At 44.1% G+C, this 16819-nt stretch overlaps 1 protein-coding gene across 2 annotated transcripts; it reads left to right on the plus strand.

Annotated features, from left to right (window-relative positions):
- The first annotated feature begins 14217 nt into the window (after window positions 1-14217).
- ndufs5 (NADH:ubiquinone oxidoreductase subunit S5) lies at window positions 14218-16111 on the plus strand. Of its 2 annotated transcripts, none has more exons than XM_066717193.1 (3): window positions 14218-14321; window positions 14944-15163; window positions 15560-16111. In XM_066717193.1, exons 2-3 carry the CDS (start codon window positions 14948-14950, stop codon window positions 15662-15664), a joined length of 321 nt encoding a protein of 106 aa, XP_066573290.1. In that variant the 5' UTR covers window positions 14218-14321; window positions 14944-14947; the 3' UTR covers window positions 15665-16111. The 2 variants fall into 2 exon arrangements, with proteins under 2 accessions (XP_066573290.1, XP_066573291.1); XM_066717194.1 differs by having other exon boundaries at window positions 14285-14434.
- Window positions 16112-16819: the final 708 nt, after the last annotated feature.

Here is a 16819-nt window from a genome sequence, read left to right on the forward strand (position 1 = left end):
GTTTCCATCTCCCGGGTTCCGGCGGAGAGCAGCTGAAAGCCCTGGCCTATATGGACGACGTGGCCGTGGTCTGCACGGACGCGCCGTCCGTGGCCAGGGTCGAGGAACTGCTGGATGGCTTCTGCAGGGCGACGGGGGCCGCTGTAAATAGGGCCAAGAGCGAGGTCTAGCTCTCCAGGGCATGGCCTGTCAGCCGGGACCCACCGAGCGTGTTCCCTGTGAAGCCGTCCATCAAGGGTCTGGGGATCACGATCGACGGGACCAACACGGGCACCCGGAGCTGGGAGGAAGCTTTATCTAAAGTCCAAAGAAAGATCTATGGCTGGAGCACAAGGACCTTGACGATGGCTGGTAAGGTGCTGGTTGTAAAGGCCATCCTCTTCCCGATACTCCTCTACGTAGGTATGATCTTCCCCCCAGACAAAGTCATCGCCAAATTAGTGACAAGAATTATATTTCGGTTTGTCTGGGGGAGCAAAATGGAGAGGCTGAAAAGAGTGCAGATGGTGAAGGGTACCCTGGATGGAGGCAGGGGGGTCCCGGACGTTGTGCGGCTGATTAAAGGCGCAGGGGCTGGCCTACGTGGTCAAGAACATCCAGGCTGCTGGCAAGAAGGTGAGTTTTATGAACCGCTTTTATTTTGCCAGCAGCCCGAGACCATTCGGCCTCTGCGCCATGGATAACACCAGGCCGCACTCGTGGGATCCCCCGCCGTTCTACAGGGCGCTCCGAGCCTTTGCGCTCGAAGTAGGCCTCCATAAAGTCGTGCTGGCCTCCTGGGATTATAAGACCATCTGTAGCTAGATGAGATCTACCCAGGAGACCAGCCCGATTAGAAGATTTCCCTCCCGAAACCTGCCGGTTTATCTGGGCTAACGCTACGCACGTTTGCCTCACAAATACGCAGAAAGATGTCTCCTGGATGGCTGTGAGTCGGTGTCTCCCCACCCGAGTGTTCATGCACAGAAGGGGCCTGGCCCCTTATGACATCTGCCCCTACAAGGGTTGCCTGGGGAAGGAGACGGAGGATCACATCTTTAGGGATTGCCCCTCCGCCTGCAGGGTCTGGCTCCTGTTTTCTCCATTCCTCCACAGGTTTGCCATTCCTGTGCGGGCGACCGCCCAGCAGATCCTGTATGGACCGGCCAGGGGATTGACATCTTCTACCCTGAGGTGCTGGTGGCGTGTTGTCTGCGCAGTGAAACAGGCCCTGTGGGAGGGACGGAACATCTGCTTATTCAACAAGCAGGAGCTGGACCCAATTGTCATCGCGCGGAGGGGCATGCTACTAATTAGGGACTATGTCAATCTGGAGGTCCATCAGAGGGGCAAGGAGGAAGCATTTAAGAATTGGCAGATACAAGATCTGGGGGAGCTCAGGATCCCGTGATGGGACCCACCTCCGGGGACGGCCATCTCCCCCTGCTGGAGCCCGAGTCCGAGATCTTTTAACCATTTTTATGAAAAGATTGTTTTAAAAAAAAAAATGACTTAAAAAAAAAAGAATTTTAATTGTTTTTAAAGAATTAGTTGATTTTAAATGCACTTGTTTTGTTTGGGTATTTGTTTTGTTTTGTTCTGTTTTTTCTTTTGTCAAATACATTGGCCGTTTGGTTATAATTTTAAATGCATCGGATTGTTTTGGTTTGTTTTTTATTTTAGTTTTATTTGTTTTTTGCTTTGTCCGGTGCATTTTCAGTTAATTTCAATGTATTTGACCATATTGTTTATTTGTTTAATGGATTTATTTGGCAGTATTTCCCTGATCACAAGTTTATTTGATTTATTGCACATGTTTATTTGAGTTCATGTATTTTGTTAATCACTGTAAGATTTTAAAAATTAAGTGATTTTAGGAATTGTTTTAATTTTTTTTTAATCATAAGTATTAAAATTTTGTTTTGAATGGTTTTTATTATTGATTGTAAAATACTTAACCTAATAAAACAGTATTCTTAATATTTTAACATTTTATACTTGGTCAGTTGAAATCTGGGGTCTTTGGACGATCCTAATACAGCGTGTTTGGAGAGAGCGCTCGGTTACTCTTAAACTACCCACATCCCCCACGGGCTGGGCATGTATGGCTGCCAAGGGAACTGGTTCACAATTTAATTAATGATTATGCTAGTTTGTCCAAATACTTTTGAGCCCCTAAAATTGGGGGGACCACCTATAAAAATGTGTGTAATTCCTACACTGTTCACCCAATTTGGATGTAACTACCCTCAAATTAAAGATGAAAGTCTACACCTAAAACAGGTTGATTGTTTCCTTTCAAATCCATTGTGGTGGACTACAGAGACAAAATGACAATTGTGTCACTGTCCAAATATTTATGGACCCAACTACATTTAAATGGCTATGGATGTTGTCTTTTTCTGTGAGTAAATCAGCTTTATCTGTGAATATGCCATTGGCTGATAATGTCACATGCTTCTTGGCCTATCATAGCTCACCCATAAAAGCTACTGCACGAGGACCATTTCCGCTATAAATGTGGAAAAATATATATACTTTGATAGTATAAAACAATGTTAATGAAAGAACATATCCAGAGATGTCTTGGTATCGCTTTAAGCAGAAAATTACAAAAATACAGTAAATGCACGTCTCCAACAACTGTTCCATCAGTTTTACGTTAAACAGCTTATGAATGGAACATCAACTTTTTTTTACAGAAAACAAAAAGTTAACCTATAAATTCACCACGGTAATGAATTTGTCTCAGGGTGTAAAAGAGGAATAAAATCTTCTCCTACACAATGATGTTCATAATACATCAACATTACCCCAAATGTAATGAAAGACAAAATTTGCATTATTCTTTTAATATGCCTAAATCATGGGAGCACCTCAATACGTTCTCCACTGCCTTTGTAACCATTAGTGCATTAACTTAAATATAGACACACGCACATTTATTTTATTGGTCACAGAGAGTTATACAAATTTAATTTGATACCAAAACCATTTGGTACCTTGATTTAGGAAGTTATTGGCAAATAGCACTGAGAATTCAACTATTTAATACTAAGTATTAGGAAGGCATTACTAGTACATTGGAAAAAAAAAATAAAACACTAAGACTAAAATAAATCTAAGCCATAAATGTCAAAGAGAAGAGTAAGAAATACATTTGACTTCCAGCAACAGTGATCACAAGACATTTACTTTAAACAGAGCTTATTTGGCAATCAGATCACACCATTTATTGACAAGGCAAAAGCTGAAGTAAAAATATATCTATACAATAACTGACAAAATCAATCATTCATGACAAAAAATTATATTGCAATGAAAATGCAATTAAAAAAATTATATAAACATTTAAAATATTATCTGAGGTGAAATCATTTAACTTCAATGTATGTGTGTGCGATAACCAGGACAGAATGAACAGCCATTTTCACAGGCTTGTCGGTTGCTGGTTTGACCAGGGAAATTCTGGGCCTTACATAACTGTGTAATTCCATGAAACCAGTACAGTTTGAGTCCCTCTGACCTTTCAAGTATATTTTAAGTATTGGGCCACGTAAATCTAATTTTAAAAGCATTTTTATATAAAGTGAACTGTCCCCTATAATGAGGTGTAAGATATTATATTAATTTAAAGTTTAATATCAGAAAACCTAGTGTCAGTTTGTCATTTGTCATCCTCTGTGGCCTTCAAATTGTACTTGGAATAAAACTAAAAAAAAATAAAAAATGCATACATTTTGCCTTTCATTTTGCCAATTATGTATTTTTTCAAAATAAATGCATGATTATTGATTAAGATATCAATATTTAGTTACGGACCTCAGTCTACCCTCAACCCTGTTACGCCAATTAATTTCCCCCATATATATATTAAAAAAATATATATTGTAGCATTGTATGTTTTCTAGTGGCGACGAAAGGATAACGACGAGCAACTGGTATAACAGGACTTTATTGCAGGAACTCAGGAACACACACATAACAGTCCTGGCGATGGCTTTTTATAGCCTCAGTGCAGGTTGGTTGGGGGGGGGGGGGGAACTTAATGCGGACCAATCATGGCCTCTCTCCGGAGAGATCTACCATTGGTCCAGTCCCGACATGGTGCTAGCCGTTACACTGCCCCCTCCCATGAGCCACATGTCCCAAGCGACAAAGTCCAGTCTCTAGTCTCTGTACTGTGCTGGAGGCTGACGATTCCTCCGCCTACGTCTTGAGGAGGCTGGCGGTGTTACTGGTACAGTGGTGGGCAGGGCTAAGAGCTGACCCTCGGGCTGGCTTCCGAGCTGGCCTCTGGGCGCTTCTGGTACGGGGCCAGATGATCCCAGTGGAGCACAACCACCCGATTACGCGTCTGCAACCTTACCCGGTAGAGAGTTGCCCGAGCACATTGCATGGTCCTTTCCAGGTGCTAGCCAACTTGGGGCTCAGTCCCTTCCTCCGCCGGGGGCTATAGACCCACACCTGCTCCCCCTCTTGAAAGGAGCACCTCCGGCAGCAGATGTTGTATGCTGCCTGGACCCTGCCGCTGACTGCTGCTCCCGGGCAAAGTGCACAGAATCCAGACGCTGGTGGAGCTGGTAGAGGTACTCTGCTCATGCCTCCCCAAGGATCTCTGGCTCCAGGGGCTGGCTGTAGACCAGTTCCACCGGGGTGCGCAATTCTCTCCCGAACATTAGGGCTGCCGGAGTGCACCCCGTGGACTCCTGGACCACAGACTGGTATGCCCGCAGGACCAGGGGCCGGTGGCGGTGAGGATAGCGAGCTGGGTGGCAATGGTGTGGTAAAGAGAGAAACAGAAGTATTTACAAGTTGCCACAGAGAGAGACAGGAGAGTACAGGTGAGAGGTAGCCATCTTGTTGTTTGACTAGTTTCAGACCAGTCTTAGCATTGCTCATTTTGTTTTAAGTTTGCCTTAATTGACGTTAGCAGTGTCTGTAGTTTGCCTAAATTGAAGTCAATTCAGTTCAGCTGCGGAGTTGGTGAAAGTAAACAGGTTGTAGAAGTTAGATTTTGTCAAGGACTTGCAGGAATTCTGTTGCAGGAGGAGCCAGGTGGGGCCAGTTAGGTGTGAATTGGGGGTAGGTAGACAAAAGCTACTTAAAGCAGCTGTTGAGAAAGAGCTGTGCTATTTCTCGCTGACAAAAGTTAGGCAGTTGACTAGCAGCAGGAACCAAGAGACGTGTAAAAAAACAAGAAACAACAAAAAAACAAAACAAGTAACATTTACAAGAATGTGGCCACTACAGTGTCAGGCTTGCAGAATGATTGCCTTCCTGGATGAACTCATCCAAGAAGGCATCATTTGTGAACATTGTCGGCAGGTTGAAATCCTAGAGATCAAGGTTCGTGATCTTGAGGCTCAGCTTGTTGATCTGCGCTGTATTAGGGCTATAGAAGAATTGGTCAATCAGCCCATGAGAGAGATGGTGTACATGCCAAAACCTAGGAGAGTTGAGACCTTAGAGCAGGACAGTGTAGAGAACTGCTGGGTTACAGTAGGTCGAAACCACAGAAAAGGGTGTGCACAACCCCTAGAGACACCCCAAGAGTTTGAATTGCCCAACAGGTTCCAACTGCTGAACACCGAGTTGGACAGTGACAGCTCAGAGGGTGATGGGGGGGCAGTTGAGCACCAGAGAACCATGGTACCCACTCCCCCCCAGAAGAAGGAGGTAGTTATAGTAGGAGACTCAATTCTTAGAGGTGTAGATCACACAGTGTGTTCTAGTGACAAGGAGACCCGCGTGGTATCTTGCCTGCCTGGTGCTCAGGTTGCAGATCTCCTAAACTAGTAGACGGGCTACTGGCCAAAGCCGGGGGGAATCCACTGGTCATGGTCCACATTGGAACCAATGACATAGGAAAAGGTAGGACAGAGGTTCTGCAAGACAATTTTAAAAAGTTAGGAACAAAACTAAAGAGCAGAACCTCCACGGTAGTTTTCTCTGAAATACTTCCGGTACCACGTGCCAGGCCAGGGAGACAGGCAGAGATTAGAAAGTTTAACACGTGGTTGAAAGCTTTGAGTAGGGAAGAGGGGTTTAGGTTTATGGAGCATTGGTCTTTCTTCTGGGATAGATGGGACCTGTACAAACTGGACGGTCTACATCTAAACAGAAGGGGGGCTAATGCATTGGGAGAGCGTATGTGCAGTGAAATTGAGAATCATTTAAACCAGGAACCAGGGGGGCAGGGAGCTCTGACAATGGGAGATGTTCCTCTAAGGAAAGAAAACCAAGGGAAACTGCTAGTAGGAAAGTCCTGAAATGTTTGTACCTCAATGCCAGGAGTATAAGGAACAAGATGTTAGACTTGGAAGCCACAGTGCTAGCATGTGACTACGATGTTGTAGGAGTGACAGAAACATGGCTTACAGAAAATGATGGGGATGAATACAAGTTGGAAGGATACACACAGTTTAGGAGAGACAGGCAAAATCGAAGAGGGGGTGGTGTAGCATTATATGTGAAAAATGACATTGAGGCAGAAGAACTTGTATTAGATCCCAGTAACGGAACAGAATCTTTGTGGGTGAAACTTTTGAACAAGAGATCTGGAGGATTAGCGGTAGGAGTGTGTTACAGGCCACCAAACTCAGATATTCAGAAAGATGCTGCATTGTACAGTGTAATCAGGACTGCATGTAGCAAGGATGTGGCTGTTATAATGGGAGATTTCAATTTCCCAAACTTAGACTGGGAAAGCCCAGTGGGGACTACAGAAGCAGAAATAGAAATGGTTGAGATGGTAAATGACTGCTTTCTAACTCAATTTGTCAGGGAACCAACCAGAGAGAGTGCATGTATTGACTTGATCTTTTCAAATGACCAAGATAGAGTCAGGGGGACAGTAGTTAGAGAACCAATGGCAAATTGTGATCACAATATGGTTAGCTTTGAGGCATTCTTTCAAAAAACAAGGTCCAAGTCTAAAACAATGGTCTACAATTTTAGAAAAGCAAACCTTGAAGGTAGACTGGAGCACACTGGATACAGAGTCAGTTGAAAATGGATGGGTATATTTTAAGAATATACTACTTGAGGCTCAGGAGCAAGGAGGAGTCACCCTCGATCCTGCACTCTCCTTCTCCCAGCACATCACCACGCTGACACATACCTGCAGATTCTTCCTGAGCAACATACGCCGGATCCGTCCCTTCCTCACTGACTACTCGACTCAGCTACTCGTCCAGTCACTGGTCCTCTCCCGCCTGGACTACTGCAACTCCCTCCTGGCCGGCCTGCCTGCATCCACTACCCGTCCACTCCAGCTCATCCAGAACTCTGCGGCTCGTCTGGATTCTCTCTGCCACGATTCGCACATGCTACTCCACTGCTCCACTCCCTCCACTGGCTCCCGATAGCGGCACGCATTCAGTTCAAGACTTTGACCCTCAACTACCGCTGTCTTGACCACACTGCACCAAGCTACCTTCAGTCACTCGTCTCTCCATACATCCCCTCCAGACCACTGCGCTCCTCCAGTGCCAGAAGACTAACTCTGCCTCTTCTCCACTCTCCCTCCTCCAGAGCCCACTCCTTCTCATCCCTGGCCCCTAAGTGGTGGAACGACCTGCCAACTGAAGTCAAAACAGCAGAGTCCTTGACCTCATTCCGGCGCTTACTCAAGACGCATCTCTTCCGACAGCACTTGTAATATTAGTCCTCTACCCCTGCTAGATAGTACTTCAGCTTATTATGCTCCTCGCGTTCTTTATTTTTTTCCTCCTTTTCCCGTAGCCCTAGCCTGTAACCCTACATCTTGATGGCACTTAGCTTTCACTGTCCAGGATGTAGGAAGTCTCTTACTGTACTTGTGTAAATTGTAAATTGGAATCTGTAAAATGTATTTTGAATTGTTATGTTTTAGCTAAGTTGAACTTGTAATGATTTATGCCTTGTACTTCTCTGTATTTTTGCACTTATGTTGTAAGTCGCCCTGGATAAAGGCGTCTGCCAAGAAATAAAAAAATAAATAATGAACTGGTTGATGTATAGGAAACAGAGGGTGTCGATTAGAGGAGTTGCTTCTAACTGGAGTGAGGTTGTTAGTAAAGTTCCGTTAGTGAAGGGATCAGTACTAGGGCCTTTGCTTTTTCTAATCTATATTAATGATCTGGACTCTGGGATAGTTAGCAAACTTGTTGTTTGGCAGCACGAGGAGCCGGAGCTGGGCACCACCGGGCGATGTGTCCCTGTTCGCCGCAGCGATGGCACACAATCCGGGGGTTCTGGGTTTTGGGGGCACCCTGACGGACCTCCCTCCCTTCGGGCATCTCTCTCTCCTCTTCTGGGTCAGCTGCACGGCAGGTGGGTGCACTGCTAGTGGGTGACCTGCTCTGGTAGCACTGTGTCTAGGGTGCGTGGTCTGGCGATCAGGACCTGGTGCCGCAGTGCGTTGGATGTCAGTCCCCTGGTGAAAGCTTGCAGCACCAGTTCCTCCTGCACTGCCGTGGGGAAATCGGATCCCCAACTGTTGGCCCAGGCAACTACTTCAAACTGGGCCAGGTACGTCTCCCAGGCCACCGACCCATCGTACCTCGCCAGCTGTGTCTTTCTGTGGGGAGTGTTACACTCTCCACCCCGGGGTCCCCTCTCTGGAGCGGCTGAGGTGTGTTCGCCATCCCCCAATGGCGGCGGGGCTGTCCCAGCCGGCTCCATGCTTTCGCCCTGGTTTGGGTCCCGACTGTGGCTGCAGCCAGGACTGTGGCTGTAGGGCGATGTCTCCAGCTCCCGTCTCAGCTCTTCCATCTCTTGTGTGAGCTTGACAATGTCTTCTTCTAACTGAAGCCACAGGGTTCTTGTTCTTCTTTCCATCCCGCTCTGACACCAATTGTAGTGGTTTTGGATTTCTAGCGGCGGCGAAAGGATAATTTTACACACACATAACAGTCCTGGCGACGGCTTTTTATAGCCTCAGTGCAGGTTGTGGGGGGGGGGGGGGGGGAATTAATGCGGACCAATCATGGCCTCTCTCCGGAGTGTGCTACCATTGGTCCAGGCCCGACCAATGAGCGCCCGAGACAGAATAGCAGGGAAAGCAGGGGAGGGGAGAGAGGTAGCTGCGGTGCAACACATACAAATCAAAGACATGGCGCTAGCTGTTACAAGATCCTCATGTGACATCATCAACTGGAAGAGACATCATACAAGTCTTCTGAACAACATGATACATCGACAGGCACATTAGTACATTCATTTATCTGTATTTCATAGACTTGTTTTGTTAGATTAGGGCCATCAAGCTCAATAACTCAACTCTGTTACTAACCCTCTAGTTACCGTGACAGCTTCTGCAAACCTCGCTGTGCATCATTGATATAATAGTTGAAACACTTATTATGTGATGCATTTATATGTTTAATATAACATGCATATTGTTTGGGAGTGGTGTTTAAAATACTCATTTTAAAGTATGCTTTTTTGTATAGTTACAATTATTGATATATATATTGTTTATTTTACAGCTGCTTTACTGACTACATAACAACCCTGGGGCCAGTTGCATAAATTAAGTATGATAATAAGTCCTACTAACGATAGACACTCCGTTAAGACCGTCGCATAAAACAGTCTTTCCCTGGTCTAAGACTGGTCTTACTTAGTCACTCGCGCCTGGCATTCTGGGAATTTTAAGACACCCGAAGTAAAAAAAACAACATGGCGGACGTTTCTGTAAAGCAGCGATGATCACAGTTAACTGATAATCTATGCTAGTTATTTAAATATAATGTAGAGAAATGTATCAATTATCCAGGGCGAATTAGCATAGCAAATAGCAAAACAAAAGTGCTAAATACAGCACACAATTACTAATCGGTCAGGCAAATTAATACAAATTAAAGTTTTGAAATTACAAAAGTGCAGGTAAAATATACAGTTGGTTATTGGAGTGTATTGGGAGGGGTCTCGAGGTTTGTGGGGATCGAAGTGGGCGCCGCCTGGCAGTGTCAATGTCGCAGTGACTCGGCCAGCACTTTCAATGGAAAGTTAGCCTGGGGGTGAGGAGGCTAACTTCAGATTAAGTCTTAGTCAGTCTTAATTTTTAATGTAACTGAGTAACTTGCATAGACTTGTCTAACTGTCAAATTAAGACCAGTCTAATATAGTTTTATGCAACCGGCCCCAGGACATTTACATATTTAATAATACTAATAAGATTCTGAAGATGTCAGCCCCATTCAAACTAAAAAATAAAAACTAGGTTAAAAGAGAGGAACTTTATGTTGAATTGTTGGAACTACAGAAGGGAAATCTTTTGTTGTAAAGGGAAAAACTTGATCTAGAAATGAAAATGTTAAAGTTATAAATGGCAAGAGTTATAGGGGGAAGGAGAAAAGTATTGTAATTTATTAAGAGTTGTTAGTTGTAAATACAGTTGTCATTCTTTATAATAGATACTAGAGAATAGATTTGAATTTATATTGTAATAGTTCACATAAAGTATTAATGCAGTTTTTATTAAATTAAACATTTCATTGTCAAATTAGTTGCAACTATTATTAGTTAAACTTCCATTACTTTGTATGTATGCCCTTTCATATAAAAAAATATATAAATTACCTGGGATGTCTGCTGCCATGTTGGTTTCATGTCAGTTTCTATAGCAAGATATACCCTTTTCCCATTTAAGCCTGGTGTAGGGTAGGCTTAAAAAATGACTTCAAATTTAAGACCAAACTGATTTTAAGTTTCTTTTTTTTTGTGTGCAACAGGCCTATTTATTTTGGGCTTAAATTGAAGTCTTAAGACCTACAAATTGGTCTTAAAAGCATTTAAGACCTTTTGTGCAACCAGTCCCAGAGCCCTAACCACTACTAATAGTAATAGTAAATAGTAATAGTAATAGTAAAACCAGAGAACCTGATTATTTTGCAGTGGTCTCAATTTTTTCCAGAGTATAACTAAGAACATTAATTTTATAACAATCTTTAATTTAAAAACATATTTTAGGTTAAATATGTCCTTCATGTCCAGATCGTACTGGTTTGGTGGAATGACTAATCTACTTTACAGTAATTTAATCAGGCAACTTTGTCAGTATTTAGATAAAACACAATATTAAACATCTACTTCCCCCATTTTAGTGTCCAAAACCACAATTAGTCACAGAGGAAGGTGGAAATTGACCAATGTAACAGCAATCCACGACAGGGACAGAATACAATAAAAATAAAAAGTGAGGCAATAGAAGGGGAAACTCTCCACCATGGCCAAGACCAAAGAGCTGTCCAAGGATGTCAGGGACAAGATTGTAGACCTACACAAGGCTGGAATGGGCTACAAGACCATCGCCAAGCAGCTTGGTGAGAAGGTGACAACAGTTGGTGAGATTATTCGCAAATGGAAGAAACACAAAATAACTGTCAGTCTCCCTCGGTCTGGGGCTCCATGCAAGATCTCACCTCGTGGAGTTTCAATGATCATGAGAACGGTGAGGAATCAGCCCAGAACTACACGGGAGGATCTTGTTAATGATCTCAAGGCAGCTGGGACCATAGTCACCAAGAAAACAATTGGTAACACACTACGCCGTGAAGGACTGAAACCCTGCAGCGCCTGCAAGGTCCCCCTGCTCAAGAAAGCACATGTACAGGCCCGTCTGAAGTTTGCCAATGAACATCTGAATGATTCAGAGGAGAACTGGGTGAAAGTGTTGTGGTCAGATGAGACCAAAATCAAGCTCTTTGGCATCAACTCAACTCGCCGTGTTTGGAGGAGGAGGAATGACCCCAAGAACACCATCCCCACCGTCAAACATGGAGGTGGAAACATTATGCTTTGGGGGTGTTTTTCTGCTAAGGGAACAGGACAACTGCACCGCATCAAAGGGACGATGGACGGGGCCATGTACCGTCAAATCTTGGGTGAGAACCTCCTTCCCTCAGCCAGGGCATTGAAAATGGGTCGTGGATGGGTATTCCAGCATGACAATGACCCAAAACACACAGCCAAGGCAACAAAGGAGTGGCTCAAGAAGAAGCATATTAAGGTCTTGGAGTGGCCTAGCCAGTCTCCAGACCTTAATCCCATAGAAAATCTGTGGAGGGAGCTGAAGGTTCGAGTTGCCAAACGTCAGCCTCGAAACCATAATGACTTGGAGAGGATCTGCAAAGAGGAGTGGTACAACATCCCTCCTGAGATGTGTGCAAACCTGGTGGCCAACTACAAGAAACGTCTGACCTCTGTGATTGCCAACAAGGGTTTTGCCACCAAATACTAAGTCGAAGGGGTCAAATACTTATTTCACTCATTAACATGCATATCAATTTATAACTTTTTTGAAATGCGTTTTTCTGGATTTTTTTGTTGTTATTCTGTCTCTCACTGTTAAAATATACCTACCATTAAAATTATAGACTGATCATTTCTTTGTCAGTGGGCAAACATACAAAATCAGCAGGGGATCAAATTGTTTTTTCCCTCACTGTACACTCACCTAAAGGATTATTAGGAACACCATACTAATACTGTGTTTGACCCCCTTTCACCTTCAGAACTGCCTTAATTCTACGTGGCATTGATTCAACAAGGTGCTGAAAGCATTCTTTAGAAATGTTGGCCCATATTGATAGGATAGCGTCTTGCAGTTGATGGAGATTTGTGGGATGCACATCCAGGGCACGAAGCTCCCGTTCCACCACATCCCAAAGATGCTCTATTGGGTTGAGATCTGGTGACTGTGGGGGCCAGTTTAGTACAGTGAACTCATTGTCATGTTCAAGAAACCAATTTGAAATGATTCGACCTTTGTGACATGGTGCATTATCCTGCTGGAAGTAGCCATCAGAGGATGGGTACATGGTGGTCATAAAGGGATGGACATGGTCAGAAACAATGCTCAGGTAGGCCGTGGCAATTAAACAATGCCCAATTGGCACTAAGGGGCCTAAAGTGTGCCAAGAAAACATCCCCCACACCATTACACCACCACCACCAGCCTGCACAGTGGTAACAAGGCATGATGGATCCATGTTCTCTTCTATCAGCTTGAATCAGTCGGCCCATTCTCCTCTGACCTCTAGCATCAACAAGGCATTTTCGCCCACAGGACTGCCGCATACTGGATGTTTTTCCCTTTTCACACCATTCTTTGTAAACCCTAGAAATGGTTGTGCGTGAAAATCCCAGTAACTGAGCAGATTGTGAAATACTCAGACCGGCCCGTCTGGCACCAACAACCATGCCACGCTCAAAATTGCTTAAATCACCTCTCTTTCCCATTCAGACATTCAGTTTGGAGTTCAGGAGATTGTCTTGACCAGGACCACACCCCTAAATGCATTGAAGCAACTGCCATGTGATTGGTTGGTTAGATAATTGCATTAATGAGAAATTGAACAGGTGTTCCTAATAATCCTTTAGGTGAGTGTATATATGAATGCATATAGCCTATATACATACAAACATAATTGTATATGTGTGTGTATTACACAAATTAAGATAATGTCTAACATTATTTAGTACAGTACCTCTTTTTATTCAAAGAAGTTTTGTCTGTTTTCCTCTTTATTTGCCGATGTATCAGGTGAAAGGGCACAACATTTGTTTCAAGACAAAACAAAGTAATTACTCACAACTAGTAAAGCCATGTTAGTCTTGCCATCTATGTGGTATGATGTATAGCTTACCGTTTTCCACAAATTTGTAGGATTCGCATGTAAATGAGGGCCTGTGAAACATACAGCCATTTAACTTTGATCTCAGAAGTTCTGACTCTCAAATTCTGATTAAATCTCAGAAATTGACTCTTCCCTCAGAATATACCAACTTTTGCCCAATTTGGGCAATTTAAAAAAGTCAAAACATATCAGAAAGTTATTTTAAAAATAGATATCAATAATTGCATTGCACGATGCACAACTAATCATCAACATTAAATAGATTTGTGAATAACTGCTTTGATATTTTGTAAGTTTGGCCCGCCGGCCGCCTCTTGACTACCCCTGGTTTACACGCAGAATATGTTCTCTTTCTCACTGTCTCTATAGCCTATATCTATATCTATATAACTCTCTATACATCTATTTAACCGTATCCATCTGTACTCTGGATATGTATGTGTTCTCTTTCTCTTGGGAAGTTTTAAATGATTGCGCTCTTTGTTGGGTAGGTATTTGAATGATTGTGTTCAAATTAATTTCAAATTTCAATTTCAAATACACATTCCCGCCACTAGGAGGTACTGCTACACCATACCATAAATAATAGTGGCACGACAGTGTCGTAAAGCTGTCGCCTTTAACTCTGCACGCAGCTTGAAAACAGTTTGGGGTAAATTATCGTAAAGTGGAGGTGTTTTTCAACAAGGGCAAAGCGACTCCTCCAAGTCTGAGGTAAATAGGCGCAGTCTTCTTGTTCGGTAGCGGGTTTCGGTTCCGTTTGTCGTCGCCACGGTGTCTTAATGTGACAGTAGGGACGGGGCAGCCGTTTACCGGAGCTTTAAAAGGTTGTTTTTGAAACCGAGTGGACACGAAAATCACACAGATTGTAGCCGGCAGGTGATCTGCTGTAATGCCATAATGTACACACTAACGCTCGAATAATAATAATAATAATAATACTACTAATAATAATAATAATGTATTTAATATTCAATTACTATTATTCTTATAAATAATAATAACAATAATGATTGCGATTATTATTATTATTATTTTAAGTCTTGTGTTACTGTGTGTGTATTAAGCTGTGTAGTATATTACAAGATGTATGTTCCCTTTGATTCTCTGTGTGTGCGTGTCTTTCTCTGTCTCTCTCTCTGTATGTCTCCGTGTCTGAGACTCAGGGTAGTGCTGTGTGTGTATGTGGTGTTGCTGCTGCTCACGGGACTCCTGTGTGTTCAGTTACTCAGTCTGTGAGTGTTGAATGTGCACATCTGTGGCTGCAGTATAAAACAGTGCAACTGTAATTCATCCCTCTTCTTGTCTCTCTCCTTCCCTCTTTCCCTGCCTGCAGAACCATGCCGTTCGTTGACCTCCAGGGGAAGCTGGGCTTGACCCTGGATCGCTGGATCCTGGCACAGAGCGGGGAGCAGCCGTACCGGCGTGCGGCGCGCTGCCATGCCTTCGAGAAGGAGTGGATCGAGTGTGGGCACGGCCTGGGCCTGACCCGCGCCCGCCAGGAGTGCCGGCTGGAGTATGAGGACTTCTACGAGTGCATGCACCGCCAGAAGACGGTGAGAGACGGAGAGGGAGGCCAAGAATCAAAGAGAGATCTTAGTGAGAGGCACAGGGGTGTGGTGAGAGAGACAGAGTGAGGCACGGGGAAGGTAGACCAGAGTGTTATCAAAGGTGTGTTATTTATAAATTAATATAATTGATCAGCCACAGTCTACTGATCACACTTAAAGATTCACAATGAAAAAACGGAATCCTCTACATTCGGGCTCATTTTCCTGCACTGTGAATTTTCCATGTGGAAGTACAATTCTGTCTCTCTCTCACACCCTGTATCTCTTTCTCAGTTTCTGTTTCTGCCTCTGCTTCTCTTTATTACTCCATCTCTCTCCCTGAACACAGCCTTCCTGGCACCTTCTCTCTCTAACCATGTCTCCGCCTCCTTGTCTCTGCAGCACAAGCGTCTATATGAGATCCGCGCACAGAAGGAGAAACTGATGAAGGAGGGGAAGTACACTCCCCCGGACCATCACACAGGCAAGGAGGACCAACGGCCCTGAGATGGCACAAGCAGGCAGAGACACAGGGCACCACCTGCCAGTTGGGGGGAGACATCACAGTCTCGACACTGAAGACTCCTACACTGCACCGCCATCGCAGCCTCAACATTGTCCCACCCCCACTGCCACTGGTGCCTGGTGTCAGGCTGTACCATTTGAGCACAGCCCTGATTCTGCAGAGGCAGCCAGTGCAGGGTCTCCTGACATGTATATTTATATTTTGTGTTCCAGACTCCTCCGCAAACCCTCACTAAATTAATGTGTCCGTGCCGAACCAAACTGGTCACTGTGTGGGCAGTCAGAGACGCTCCTGGGCTGCAGGCTTGTTTGTCTGCTTTTACATTTGGCTGGAGAGTTTTCCCCATTTACTGCTGATTTCCCCTCTGTTTACTGCTGTTGATTCGTCTTCTGCACTCAGTTGTGTAATAAATGCGGGCTGTGAGTTTATTTCCTGAGTGTCTGTGTGTGCAATGCTGTCCACTCCTGCAGGTGGGTGTGGGTGTGGGTGTGGGTGGAATTGAGAGTGTGAGAGTGTGTGTCTGTTTATACTGTGCAAAAGGTGTGAAAAAATGCTGTGAAGTAAAAATGCTTACAAAAATAGACATGTTAATAGATTATATTTATCAATTAACTAAATGCAAAGTGAGTGAACAGAAGAAAAATTACATCAAATCCATATTTGGTGTGACCACCCTTTGCCTTCAAAACAGCATCAGTTCTTCTAGGTATACTTGCAAAAACTCAGGGATATTGTAGGCATATAGCCAGGTGTATGATTAAACAATTATAGCAAACAGGTGCTAATGATCATCAATTCAATATGTAGGTTGAAACACAACCATTAACTGAAACAGAAACAGCTGTGTAGGAGGAATAAAACTGGGTGAGGAACAGACAAACTCAGCTAACAAGGTCAGGTTGCTGAAGACAGTTTACTGTCAAAAGTCATACACCATGGCAAGACTGAGCACAGCAACACAAGGCAGTTCTACTGCATCAGCAAGGTCTCCCAGGCAGACATGTCAAGGAAGATGGGTTTCCAGGTGTGCTGTCCAAGCTCTTTTGAAGAAGCACAAAGAAACGGGCAACGTTGAGGACCGTAGACGCAGTGGTCGGCCAAGGAAACTTACTGCAGCAGAAGAAAGACACATCATG

This window comes from Amia ocellicauda, chromosome 11 (genome assembly GCF_036373705.1).
Source record: "Amia ocellicauda isolate fAmiCal2 chromosome 11, fAmiCal2.hap1, whole genome shotgun sequence".
Classification (NCBI taxonomy): Eukaryota; Metazoa; Chordata; class Actinopteri; order Amiiformes; family Amiidae; genus Amia; species Amia ocellicauda.